Source organism: Malaya genurostris, chromosome 1 (genome assembly GCF_030247185.1).
Source record: "Malaya genurostris strain Urasoe2022 chromosome 1, Malgen_1.1, whole genome shotgun sequence".
Taxonomy (NCBI): domain Eukaryota; kingdom Metazoa; phylum Arthropoda; class Insecta; order Diptera; family Culicidae; genus Malaya; species Malaya genurostris.
Window position 1 is genome coordinate 25,115,195 of NC_080570.1, and position 15,149 is coordinate 25,130,343.

Below are 15,149 nucleotides of genomic sequence, written 5' to 3' on the forward strand. Positions count from 1 at the left end.
GACCAACTGACAACTCGTTACGCAACCAATGACAGACGACGAAGCGAAATTGAACCAGATGTGTGTATCGATTTCCAGAAAGTTATAGCTTTGCAAAGGCCCGAGCTCACAGCAAATTGGGTGGAAAATTCTAAAATTGCTACTGATTTGAAAAGGTTGATTCGAACGGTTGAGCTCTGTAACAAAGGCCGATCGTTGGGGTTTCTTCGTGTGTTTCAACTCGGAAAACGGTAGTTGTTAGCTTCCAACATTACCATGTAGTTCGTATAGTTTTTCCGTATTTAGCTTCGAAAGCGCAACCGACGACGTGTGACGTAAGTAGAGTGAAGATATTTCAATTTAATGCAACTAAAATGTAGGCAAAAACGGGAATTTCAAATGAATGTTAAGCCTGACTTTTTGGATGAAATATCAGTTCTGATCAATTTTTCACCATCGTTTGATGGAAAATTGCTTTCATTTTATGAATGTAGATTTTAATTCCCTAATAAAAAAAACTAGCAACACTGCTTCAATGCATTCGTATTAGAAAAACAAAACTTGGATCATAATTCTATTTCAAAGTTACTCTACACAGTGGTAACTAATACTAGTGCGTGTACGCGGCTGGCAGATTTCACCCCAGATGACGGGCTATGTTTGCCCGAATTCCGGCAAGAGTCTGGCAACAATGCAACAATCGTTTCCGACAGAGAATTTTGCCTAGCGGTTATTAACGGTTTTCTTTCTTTCGGATTCTTGACACACAAAACTGACGGAACCGTTTTTAATCGGTTCTACAGTTTTGGCGCCTTTGGTTTTATGTTTGCAATAAGAAGTGTATATGAATGGCAATTACTTTGCTTTTTCGTTACCAAATATATGATATGTAATTCTTCATCTCTCAAAATACCCATATTTCATTTGTTTTTATTTTTGTATGCACATGCAGAATTAACGAATATCAAATGAAGTCTGAAAAAAAGAAAGAGCGACAATGTAAGACACCCCGGCGAGAGAATGACGCAATTTCGCCTGGGCAATTTTGACAGCAGCTGGAATGCCAGAATCCCTCACAAACGCAGCGTTGCCAGGTCATTTTTCCAAAAATCTGTATTTGGCGTAAAAATCTATCTGTACCATATCGGTATTAGAATCTCTTTTACACAAGCACCAGGAAAATGTCACCAAAGCTCATTTTGGTGAGAAAAAAAAAGTACCACAACAACCTTTTTTCATGTCTATCCAAGCTTAGAGGCAAAATCAGTATTTATCTGTATGATCCGTGAATTATCGATATTTTGGGTGCACATATCTGTATTGCCGGTATACCTGGCAATGTTGAACCCAGTGAATTTGGTCGAGCTGCTTTCGCGCCAAATAATGAAGGGATATATGCAGTAAAAAATAATTCAATACCTAGAGAGTAGTTGGGAAAATCATAAAACTGTTTATGAAAATCTATAATACTGAATAGAACTGATTTTTACTTGGTTCATAAGTTAATAGCTTATGAAACTCTAAATGCTTTCTCCGCAGTGTAGGATTATGAAATTGTTAAATGTTTTTCCTTATTGTAAGAAACAACCCACAACCGTAGCTGCCATGTTATCAAAAATTTATCAGGATTTGTCTGTGTCTAACTATGTATAAGAAATTTTGACTGGGTTTAATTATCAGTCAAATTTTGACCGGGTTTAATTATCATTGAAATCTGTAAAATCTGGAAAAAGATCTAGTTAGTCAGAGTGTCTGTCGGAGCGAGAAAAATTTGGAATTTTGCCAGATAAATCTGGGATATTGGCAACGCTGCACACAACGTTCCCACACACCAGAGATGCCATTTATAAAAAATTCATTTGTATTTATCAATGCAGTAAAATTTCATTCAACTCAATTGAAACCGAATGTGAAACACACTGATGATCTCTCTACTGCAGTAAATTTCACACTTTGACACACACACAACGATCGCTGACGTAACGAACCGGCAGCATTCAGTTCTTCAATCGATTCTCTTCATATCAAAGCTCAGTTTAACCACCGTCAGTTGATCTCTTGAAGTAACAAAATATCTCTTTCAAGAGTGTGAGAGCGGCATTCAAATGAGGTTTATGTAAACATTCGAATTGGTTCACGATAATAGATGAATCAGGTAGCTGAAATATCAATTACATAATACACATAAATTAATAGTTTTCCCCTTCAGTTTTCATTTTTAATACTTTGCTCCATTTGTTATTCTATTCATTCGAACTTGTTCACTACCAAGAGCGAAGACAATGAAGGAGCTAGACTACTTGGCACTTGAAACTGAGCAAGAATTCAATTCAAATGTCTAGGCACGATTATTCAACTGACGATGAATTCTGGGAGCTTCACTTGAAAATTACAGCAAAAGTCATATGAATTTGTATCGATATGCTGACAGTTAGTGGCCATAAATTTCATGTTCATCTGATATCATTCGATTGATAATGAAAGTTTACCGCACTGGTATTTATTATACCGATTTTTCCATGCGCATTCTAGAGATCCTGTTATAATCAAAGACGCATGGAGAGGAAACCAAAAGGAACCAAACGAACTGCCAAACGTTGAACCATGAAAGTAAAAATTGTCTGTAGCTGAAAAATTCAAGAGGAGTATTGTTATCAAGCTAACAAGATTAGCTAAGAAATTTAATTAATGAAATGTGAAAGAAATGATTTTGTTCAATAAAGGTCAAATTCATTTGAGTTTAGTTTCTTGTCGCCGATAAGTCATACTTTAGTCAAGATACACCGTTACAATGCGAAGTAGTCAAAGTTGCAAAACTCACACAATCAACCAACTAATTCGAACGATTATTGATATTCGAAAATCTGAAAGCAATTGGGTCAATTTTATTCGTATTCACGTCTTTTAGTTATGTCTCTGATTTTACCCACCCGCCATTTAGTCATTTTCTCTCATATGAAAAGGCTACACTTTTCTCAGAGATAACGTGACCGATTTTCACAAACTTAGATTCCAACGAAAGGACTTATGGTCTCTGCTCGCTATTGAATTTTTTTTTTCATCCGACTTCCGGTTCCGGCAATGTGATCTATGAATCTATGAAAAAAATATAGATTTTCACAAACTGAGATGCAAATAAAAGGTCTTAAAATTCCTTAAAAAAGTCCCTGAAAAGTTGATCCAGAACCAACTTCCGGTTCTGGTATTACAGTGCGAGTAGTGAAAAATTTTCAATTTCATGAGTATTTTTTCAAAAGTGATGGCGAAACGAGGTGCAAATTTTTATAACACTTGCTGGTAAATTCATCTATGAAAGACTTTGTTAGTTAGTTGATATATAAATCTTCTTTGGGACTACTAGTCCCCGGTTTCCATTTCCGAAACCTAGTGAATGAAACCTTCAAAAACGGAACTCACTACGATTTCTCAGCAATGGTTGAACCGATTTTCACAAATCATGATTCAAATTAAAGTTCTCAGTGTCTTGAAAGATACTGAGCAATTTCATCCAGATCCGATCAGAAAACACCACCGCCTAGCACACAGCGTGCTTTAACCAATTTTGTATAACGTGCAGGGTTGCCACTAATAAATCTATATTAACTTAACATAACTGTTTACAAATTAAAAAGGTTATGGCAGTTATTATATATGAATGTTTTTTATTTTATTCAAGTTTGAAAAAAAAACATCTTGACATAATCTTGTAGTGATGTTTGAGAAAATATAAGTAATATGAGAAAGGCATAATTACAATGACGTATGCAAGTGTTTCTAAATTTTCCATCGAAACACTTTTTGTGCTAGGCGAACTTTGAGCATCCGTTTTTTGCGTAGGAAAATAGAACAAACAACTAATGCATCAGTCTACAAATTTCCCCGTATCTCGAACCAATCATTCCGTTGGGATTAATAAAAGGGTATCAGTAATTTACCTCGCTCGGGGATAGGTTCCTTTCGGCTGCTTTCGAGTGGTGCTTGTGATACTTCCGAGTAGATTGTGCCTACCTCGGCCAAACATCGCAGAATCAGCTGTCCAGTGGAATAGTGTGATGGTAGCAACTGAAAGATGAAATAAGGGTTTATTTGTGTGTTACTTGGTACATATTTGGAAAAGGATCCTCAACAGTCTTATTGAATTCCTTTCAAGGAAGTGTCATTTTATGTTAATCAAAGATAACGGATATCCGAGGTTCCAATAGAAACTGTGTGTAAAATTTTGAATGCGCAGTCTGGCGAACACTTACAGATGTCGCCGCGATCGTCATTAATTTAGCTGCTGCATTCTCATCACACCAAATTTCGTGGTGACATCTGAAAGTGTTCATCAAACTCTTTATTATATTAATTAGATTAAATGCAAATAAATTGTTCAGTCAAATGCTACGAAATTAAACGTGAACACTTTAATCCAATGTGTCGATTTTATCGGTGTAGGGTTTGATTGATAAAATTGATTCTCAGTAGCAAACGATGCAAGAAACATTTTTCAATTTAACTCGTGAAGTGTTTTTTTTTTCTTTCCATTTCCCACTCTCCGAAAATCAGGAAAAAGAAACGTTTTTATCTTTTTATGAACTTATTCGCATTTCAATCGCACTCACCTGAATGTTGAGATCCCTGGACGCCCAGTGCAGACTGTCATGCGTTGGATGCAGCACCGTAGGCTCGGTTCCGACCTGAAATGAGTCCGAAAAGTGAACAAAAAAAAATGGATCAGTTTCTCAACCAATGATTGAGCTTCGGCCATCACACAATCACATCACCGCCGCACCGATGATTGATTGTGATTGGGCGGGCGACTCGTCCGTAGATGGGATGCAGTTTCACTGATCCCGGGGATATGGAGGCGCCACCGTTACCGCCGGTGGCATCAATAATTTACGACCCTTGACTATTATGGTGACGGCATATATCGGGGCAGTAAAAAAATTAATCAATTTGACGGTTTCTGAGTGACATTCATTGTCACGATCGGGCTGAAGTAGGTATCGATGTGTCATTACCGAAATGTATCTACAGCCGTCATAAATTCGGCTTTTATCTTCACCGGCGTCGTGTCGGTTTCGCTTCTTTTTTTTGATCATCGTAAGCAAAAGAGATTTCAATGATGACGGAAGTAAATATTTGTTGGTGAAGCGTTTTATCTGATATAATAAAAATATGAAATCCTATCAGGGATCTGGAATTGTGAAACTCATGAGTCGTATGTTTTATTTCAGTTTGAAGAATGAGAAACGGGTGAAGAGTAGTTTTATGGAAGCGAATAAACAGGAATTGAGCACCTGGCATGGGAAATTTGTTCGAACTTCTGAATGTGTGATAACAAATGCATAAAATTGGACAAACTCAAATTGGTTCAATTTTCTCGTTTAAATTTGATTTTTTTTCATTTAATTTTGACTAAATATATAACGTTTCATTACTCATGATTCGTTTCGTTTCGTTTCTCAAGAATAGTTAGCGACTGAAATCGAAGTAAGCCTTTGTCGCACAACATCCACTTCCATTTTGTAACTAACGAGCAGCCATCATAACTGATTCATATACAAATTTCCTGCAGACGAGTGACAGCTGAGAGACACCGGGAAATGAAAGCATCCGGCTTTACGGCACATTTACGAACAATGATAAATGGCACCGGATTTTTTGTTGTTGTTGTTGTGGTAGTTTTTGCTGCTCCGTGTCCCCGCCAAGCATTTCAGCGACAGAGTAAAAGAGTGACCAAGGGAACTAATGCAGGGATGGTTCACAAACGACGTAGATTGGGATTCAAGTTTGATTGTAATCATAATTTACATATAATTTAACTGTAAAGCCGATAACTCAACACTTCCTTTTTGAACTGTTAGTAACTGATGACAGCAATCATTAGCCGTTAGTAGGAACCAAGTTCATAAAATCCGAGAAAAAATATTTAGAGTTTTAATCACAGATTGCATCACAGAAAAAACTTTAACCAAAGATACGACTTATGAAATAACTAAATAAGATTAAACGGGTTCTTCCTGTCATTCCGATTGTGTGTACATAGATCGCTGACATTTTCTGCGTAAAATGGACCACTATTTGTTGTTCGCATTCAACTTAAAATTAAGTTTGAGGGAAACTTAGGGTTAAACGATGTAGCACGATTCATGGAAACTATCTGTTGATTAATTTTTAAGGTTATATGCGAAACATAGATCCCAAACACCGATCAGTAGAACTTTTTTGACATTAATACGTCTTACTTTACTATGGGACGCCTTTTCAAAATTGATCATATGGGTGAGTGATAAGTTTTTAATTGTGAATAAATACGGTCCGAGAAAGTATGGACGCAACCAAAAACCGCTGCCATTTCGCAATGGTTCAGAATCTGTCAATTTTTATGGCCTGTTGTTTACACTCTTCTCTAATCACTTCAGCAGAACAACGTCGAAAAATTGTGTACAAATGGTGCACAAAACGCGGACTGTCACTGAGCAAGATAGCAAAAATGGAAGGAGTAAGTGAAAAAACCGTGCGAAAGTTCGGTGAGGATAACACCTTTGAGGGTAAACCGAAAACGGGTCGAAAAAAGGTTCTGCTAACCCGCAGTTGGATAAACGTATACTGAAGGCAAAAGAAGGAGGTTTCAGTTCGGGATGTAGCAAAAAAAGTGGACACTTCGAAGTCAAATGTTGTTCGTGCTAAAGAACGTTTGAACCTTTGAACCTATAAGAAGCAGAAACAACCAAAATGTAGTCCGAAACAAGAAGCATCGATCAGGCCGAGGGTTCGAAAGCTGTACAATACGATTCTTGCTGGAAATTTGAACTGCATAATCTTGGACGACGAAACCTACGTGAAAATCGATTACAAATCCTTACCGGGACCACAATATTATAAGGTGCGAGAAGGGCAAGTGTTAAACCAGTCCGAGACATCGATTGAAGTCGAAAAATTTGGTAAGAAAGCAAGCAATTTGTAGCTGCGGTAAGATTTCGAAACCCTTCATCACCACTGCTTCAATGAACAGCGAAATATACATCAAGGAATGTTTACAAAAACGACTTCTACCCATGATTCGAAGCCACAAGGATCCTGTTGTCTTCTGGCTAGATCTTGCTTCTTGCCACTACTCGAAATCAACGGTAGAATGGTATACTACCAAAAATGTCACTTTCGTCCCAAAAGACATGAATCCACCAAATTGCCCACAACTTCGACCAATTGAGGAATTTTGGGCATTAACGAAGGCACATCTTAGGAAAAATGTCTCGGCAGCCGAAACCATTCAACAGTTCGAAAAAGATTGGAAAAAAGTGTCAAAACTTGTCGCTAAGAAGTCTGTACGGAATTTAATGAGGAACGTTCGCAAGAAGGTGCGCCAGCTAATCTACAATGGCTAAGTAGCAAATGTTGAGAATAATATTCTGTTGTTGTAGTCTAATATTATCAGTACATCGAATGAAATTTGAATATCTAACACTTGTGAATTATTTACAGCGAAATCAAAGTGCGTCCATACTTTCTGGGACAGTCTTTTTCTCTTGTTTTATTTAACGTATCAACATAATTTTTGCTCCACGGATTCGGAGATGCGATCAGCAATTTGTGATAGAACTTTTAGCAGCATAAAATAACCACAATAAACTCAAAATTAAAATTTTCTGAAATGTGATAAGTAAAAATCAAAGCCTGTAGTGGAATTTGACCATCTGTTTCAAGACTTCGCAGCCGATTCAGAGTGTACAGAACCGTTGCATGGCTGGTGCTACGATTCCACTGACGAATCCTTCAAGGTCGGGGCTCGAATATACGACAACTGGTTTTTCAAGACCAAAGACCACCAACCCGGAATAAATGTGATAAGTAAAGAAGGTAAACATTAGAAGCTCCGTTTATTCTACCTTGGCGTGTTTGACTCGTTCACTTCAGACCAGAATACGAGTCCAGAATTCAATTCTGAGTTTTAGTTCTGAAATTCAGTTTCCGAATCCTAGACCAGATTTTCTGTTTTATTTTTTATTTCTAAAATTCAGATCTAAAATTCAATTATTTGTCCAGAATCGAGTTCCAGAATTCTGCAATTGAAAATACATTTCAGAAATCGATTCTTAGTCTGAATTTTGAAACAGAAGGTAAACATTTGAAGCTCCGTTTATTCTACCTTGGCGTGTTTGACTCGTTCACTTCAGACCAGAATACGAGTCCAGAATTCAATACTGAGTTTTAGTTCTGAAATTCAGTTTCCGAATCCTAGACCAGATTTTCTGTTTTTTTATTTCTAAAATCCAGACCAAAAATTCAATTCTTTGTCCAGAATCGAGTTCCAGAATTCTGCAATTGAAAATACATTTCAGAAATTGATTCTTAGTCTGAATTTTGAAACAGAAATTCGGAGCTCAGATCAGGATCTTGATTCTAGACCTGGACTCTGAAACTAAATTCCGGAAATGAATTCTAAATTTGGATGTGATTTTTGAGACTGAATTTCGGAACTGAAATTGAGGTTCATCCAGAATTCTGAAATTGAGTGTTGAACCTAAAGTTCTGGACATACAGACCGAAATCCAGGACCAGAACTCAGATCCAAAATTATGCATTCTAGAATCCAGATTTAGAATTCAGTTCCAAAATGTAAGTCTAGAATTGAATTTCAAAATCCAGTTCCACAAGTGTTATTCAATCCAGAAACTAGGTTTTGAAGATTTTTGATCTAAACTCCTGAGCTGAGCTTTGGATCCGAATTTGAAAGCTGAATTCTGGACCGGAATTCTGTAAATACAATTCTACTGAAGATCAGAATCCAGGTCCAGAGTTCAAAGCTAGGATTCAGGTTTAGACTTCATTGCCGAATCAGAAATTTGTCCTCGAATTCAGTTCAGAACACAGGTTCAATGATCAGATCTACAACCCAGATCCAGAATTCAGTTTTCGAGTTTAGTTTCAGAATTCAGTTCTAGAATCTAGCATCAAAATTGAGCTTCACAATTCAAGTCCGAAATTCAGTTCCACCATTCGGTTTCAAAATTCGGTTCTAGAATTGCAGGTGCAGAATTAAGATTCTTCAACATCAAAGAACCTTTATCAGTTTTATTCGTATTCACGTCATCCGGTTATGTCTCTGACATTACCCATTCGTCTCCATCTTTAATTTATTATTGAAGAAGAAGTTTCTCCCACTGTGCATTGCTTCAATGTTTCACCTTGAAAAAAAAAAAACAATCTCAAATGATTTTAACCAGTCAAAATCAAAAAAAGTAAAAAAACCTGTTTTAATCCACCTAGTGGTCTAATGATGCCTTTCTCATATCAATCATACTATCGTATATAATACTGTGGTATTCTTCAAAATAATTTTCTTCGATTCTTAAAAAAATAACCGAAATCGGTTTGTTTGACCGTCTACTGATAAAAACTATCAATTGGAGAAGATTTGAGGTCGATTTAAAAAACTTTTTACGGTTTTTCGCCCTTTTCAGTGATGGTATCAAATTTTTAACGCACTTTACCCTATATTTCCGGATCCGGAAGTCGGATCCGGATGAAATTCAGAAATTACGTGTGGGACCACAGGACCTTTCATTTGAATCTAAATTTGTGAAAATCAGTTTCGCCATCTATGAGAAAAGTTAGAACACATATTTTAATTTTTTGCACATTTTACATCATAACTCCAGAACCGAAAGTCGGATCCGAATAATATTCAGGAATTTTGTATGGAACCAAAAGACCTTTCATTTGAATCTAAGCTCGTGAAAATCGGTTCAGCCATCACCGAGAAAAGTTAGTGCAAAAAAATGTTACAGTTTCTGCAAAAAGTATTTAGTACAGTAGGGTGTCAAGTTTCGAGACAGTACCTATATTTTCGACCAGCAGGATTATGTCTAATGAAAAAATAAATTTAGAATTTGGTCTCTTTATTGCAAAATTGTTTTGGCATGAAAACTAATCCATAGTTATTCAAATCACAAACTGGGAATTGTAGCTGAATGTTGAAACTCCTATTAAAATCGGTTCAAAGAAGTAATGAGGTAGAAAAATAGTTCGAAAAATTGAGCACTACTGCTGTGCGAAACGAATGGACCTATTTTCATCTTATCCTCAAGGTCAATCTATCGCACAGAGACAGCAAATATCACTTTAACTAACGGTTTTCGTACATGATATGATTACAGGATCCATTACCTTAGTTCAAATCACGCGTGATCGTTCAATCGAAATAAAACGAAAATTTAACCTGCAGCAAAAAAAACCAGTTAGCATAGTGTGATTGCGGCCCCCCAAGTAGTGTCGATCGTTGTGACATCTGCAATTTTACACATATGCCATTCCGAGTCCCCAGTGAACTTCAACTAATTTCATCTAAATACTACGATTTTGTCTGATAAATAGAACTTGTATCAAGAAAATGTAGTACAGATTTGTTGCTGTAGCTCATGATTTTCTAATGTGATATTTAAGCCTTAACTACATGGATTTTCACTGAGACCCTGCCCCTTTTCTCTTGCAGACTACCACTACATATGACGTGACTTTTGGGTGGCCCCCACCGTGCATACATTCGATGATGCAAGCGGAAAGCACAAATTTTGTCGGGTTCTGCTTCGTGCCTAGACAGCGAAACTAAACGACAACGCACCAACGGTACCAGACGGGAACGATACGCTATCGGGTACTCCACAGCCGGAAATGGGAAACTTCTTCGACGATGTTCCGACACTTAATTCAGGCTCGTATATCAAAGTGAATACGGAAGCTCCCGGCTTTTCTCGGCTGCTTGGGAAGGAAACTTGTTTACGGTGTAAAACTTCCCAATTTCGAGACAATTTCCCATTAGCTATCATCCCATCCGGATTTCGGGCTCGAATTCCATACGTACGCAAGAATGCAAATTGATGCCGATATGTTTTTTTTTCAATTTGATAAATTTGATCTGATGTATCATCACACATGAGGGCTTTTTGTTTGTCAAAGCCGGATCTAGTTAGCCGAGCGGCAGGAGGGATTCCCATTTTATTACTTCACGGCTCGTGGCAATCACGATGACAGATGATGGCCTGCTAAGTATCCACCAGAAGGAAGCAAATAAAAGCCCCACAGATGACGGAAGATTAATGGCGAACGACGCCTCGCATTCCAGATAGATATGGAACTCGCCCAACGGAAGCGGGATTCGTGTGGCTTAGGCATAATGAGGGCGGCACGAATTTGATAAATATCTTCACAAGAGGATATGATTCTATTTTGGTTTTTGCAAGGATTTGTTCTGCAGTTCCATTTGGGTTCTGAGAAGATTGAACAAACAAACATGAAATATTTCAGACATTTTATTATGAAGACCCGATCTGCATGCCGTGATTGAATGCTTATCAAAACTCGGTCTCTTTTTGATATTTCTTCATTTGTACCATTAACGAGACCAGGCTCGTTTGTTACCAAGGTTACTTGTTATTACGAACGTGTAATTAATTGCCTAAAGTTCACAATGTACATTCATACGACAATCTCAGTTATATCTTGTTGGACTATTTCAAAATTGAAGTACATAATACAGATTTCCGAAGTTACGTGGTTTTCTTTTGTGTTAGAAATGCATGAAACGTTGAGATTTAATATGACGACAATTCTCTGCGTAGAGTAGCACAGTCGATTAGTGGTGAAGGTAAAACTTCTAAACAAATTTACTTTGCCCATACTGGTTTCGGATTCAGGTTTCGGGAGTAGTGATTCCAAAATGGAACTTACATAAATTTCTCAAAGTGAAATTAACGTTTGAGCATAGATAATAGTACGAGGAAGTCAAATAAGGTGAACGAGGAAACCTAAACCGTTGATTTTAACCATGGTAGCGCTTCATTAATGCCAATTGATGGATTCAGCCAAACATGTACTCGAAGTGCGCTTGCGTTCGTTTTTCTAGTCCTAAATAAGTATGTCCGACAGGATATCTTTCTCGTCTACAGAATCTTGCTTAACTAGGGGCAGTCTCGTGCATTTTCTCTTTCCGGTCGTCCAGTACAATTTTATGTATTATTATTATTATTATTGTCATTTATTTTATTCCGGTTTCATCCTCCATATGATGTGTTTTCTCAAACTTTTTTTTCGTTCCTGTTTCTGATTTCGGGAGGGGCCACAGCCCCTCGACCGTCCACCCCACCCCTCTCACATTGTGGATAACATTTAAAATATTGAAAACTTGATTAATGTGAAATAATGTTTCGATTTACTAAATACTCTCATATCAAGAAAAGAACTAATCATTCCTTCATGAATAGAATAGTACAATAAACAAACTTGAATAATATTTATGCTCATTCTCCTTCAAAATTAGATACAAGTTTTCGTTTCGATAAGATATGTCATCGTTCTAATTTTGATCAGTGTATTCCATGTCGGTGTAGGATAATTTCTAATCATTTCATAATTTTGACATTTCCAGTTTTGCAAATAAGTGACTCTTCAATATGTCAAAATTGGGATGTCCCCTCGTAATGCTTGTACCTTTTTAAAATGTAACACGTGTGACGTTTTGTAACATCTAAAATTTACCAAATAGCAATGCATGTAACGCTTCGTAACGTTTATAACTCACAACAAGTAACGCATATAACATAGAAAAAACTTACGTATGTAACGCCAATAACTTACACGAAAGTAACGCTTCGTAACGTCTATAACCTTATAAAAAGTAACGCTTGTAACTCCTAAAACTTACAAAAAAGTAACACATTTAACGCTTCGTAACGCCTTGACTTACAAAAAAGTAACGCATGTAACGCTACATAACGCCAATAACTTACACAAACGTAACGCATGTAACGCTTCGTAACGACTATAACTTAATAAAACTTACAAAAAAGTAACACATGTAACACTTCGTAACGCTTATAGCTTACAGAAAAAGTAATGCATGTAACGCTTCGTAACGCCTATAACTTACAAAGAAATAACGCATGTAACGCTTTATAACCCCTATAGCTTACAAGAAAGTAACACATGTAACGCTTATAACTTACAAAAAAGTAACACATGTAACGCCTATAACTTACAAATTCGTAACGCATGCAACGTTTCGTAACGCCTATAATTTACAAAAAAGTAACGCATTTAACGCATCGTAACGTCTACAACTTACTTAAAAGTAATGCATGTGACACTTCGTAACGCCTGTAACTTACTAACAAGTAACGCATGTAACGCTTCGTGAAACTTATGAGAAAAAGTAACACATGTAACGCCTATAACTTACACAAAAATAACGCATGTAACGCTTCGTAACACCTGTAACTTCCAAAAAAGGAACGCATATAACACTTCGTAACGTCTATAACTTACAAAACAGTAACGCAAGCAACACTTCGCCAGTAACTTACAAAAATGTAATGCATGTAACCATAGGTAACGCCTATAACTTACAAAGAAGTAACGCATGTAACACCTCATAACGCCTATAGATTACACAAAAGTAACGCATCTAACGCTTCGTAATGTCTATTACATACAAAAGAGCGACTTTTATAACACTTCGTAACACCTATAACTTTTTTAACAGTAACGCAGCGCAACTCGTTTACCGCGAGAATCTAACTCTTATAACGGTTTTCGATTCCCAGCCCCGCAGTTTCTAGCCCGAAGAGGCAAGTGACCTTAAGTTTAAAATCTCTATAATCGCAAAAAAAATTCATGGTACCTTTACCCAGGCGTCGCCTCAGATAGGCCTCAAAAAATTCGTAACGTATATAGGCTTCAGAAACTAAACTATTATTCTTTGTATCATTATTAGTATTATTGTCATTTATTTTACTCTGGTCCCATCCTCCATTTTATGTGATTTTGACTCTGTTCTGTTTCGTAGGGCCTAATATTACCTAAACTTTGTTTCTGTTTCTGGTTTCGGGAGGGGTATGTGACTGTAATGTGATTGTACTTGGTTTAAATTCACCGATGATTTCCATTTGAAATAAAAAAATTATTTTGAATCACATTATACGTTGGTGAATTTTCTACAATAAATATATAAACATAACTTTGATTGATTTGGCATATGAGAACTTTTTTAATAAAGACTTAATGTAGGCACAAACCGAATCGAAAGATAGATGTAGCTATATCGAACAAAAATTTTGGAATATTCAAAGTAGAATTTATTTCCTTCGATTTCAATTGAACCTATTTCTGTTTATTATAATAAAAAACAGTTACTATCCCGCTTGCATGTGTCTGGTAGATTTTTGCCAGAAGGTTTTGTCGAAATGCTGGCAGAATTCCGGCAAGAGTCTGGCAACAATGCAACAACCGTTTCCGGCAGAGAATTTCGCCTAGCGATTGTTAACGGATCTATTTCTGACGGATTTTCGTCATACAAGAATGGCAGGACCTTTTGTAAGGCAGTTCTTCATTTTTAGCGCCTTTGTTTTTTTAAATTAGAAGTTTAAAAGATGCGGGCAATAAGATAAGTTTTGATTACCAAACATGATATGCAAAGCTTCTTCTTTCGATATACCAGTATTTTCATCTCATTTACTTGGTTTTAAGACTTGTTTTCATTTTTGGAGTACATGCAGGACGAATATCAAATGTAGTCGAACAGAAAAAAAAGTTGAAAGAGCGATCTTGCAATACGTGACGTGGCGAGAGAAAGACACATTTTTGCAAAATTTTGACAGCTGCCAGAATCTTGCCAGGCTTCTGCAAGTTGCCAGAATTTCTCACAAGCGGAATGGCGAACTGATTTAAAAAGCTTCAGCATTGCCAGTTATTTGAAGAAACCACAAAAGTTCCCGGTCACTCTGACAGTGTACCTTATAAAGCAAAACGTGTCCATGAAAATTTGTCGAAGTATTATGTATTATAGTTTGTATTTGGTTGTGCTTTCGATGCAACACGAACACGAGACTGATTTGAAATCTTTTGATTTGAACTTTGACCTAGTTTGTACGATGTTGCTCATCATGTCTTTTTAGTCAACCTCGACTATCGAACCAATGCAAAAGTTCTGCAGAAAGTTCAAACAAAGAATCACACTTCCGAAGGTCATCACGGATTGAGGGACAAGCGACCGAGCAAGTCTGTAATTTGTTTGTTTATCGACTGCAACTCGCATAAACTTTTCAGTCCTCTGCGCCAAACCGTGCCTGGATCAAGTGATAGAAAGTTGATCTAAGATAAACAGAATGATTGATATTTGATTCGTC

At 36.9% G+C, this 15,149-nt stretch overlaps 1 protein-coding gene across 2 annotated transcripts in view; it reads right to left on the reverse strand.

The window, feature by feature from the left end:
* The window catches only part of LOC131435331 (uncharacterized), a 416,567-nt gene that overhangs the window by 59,295 nt on the left and 342,123 nt on the right, over positions 1 to 15,149 (reverse strand). For both annotated transcript variants that reach the window (XR_009230479.1, XM_058603098.1), the window contains exons 6-7: positions 4,584 to 4,658; positions 3,915 to 4,041 (exon numbers count right to left, since the gene is read on the reverse strand). Coding sequence is in view for 1 of the 2 variants with exons in the window: in XM_058603098.1 (XP_058459081.1) it covers positions 3,915 to 4,041; positions 4,584 to 4,658 (202 nt within the window). In the remaining variant the exon portion in view is untranslated. The remainder of the gene's footprint in view (positions 1 to 3,914; positions 4,042 to 4,583; positions 4,659 to 15,149) is intronic.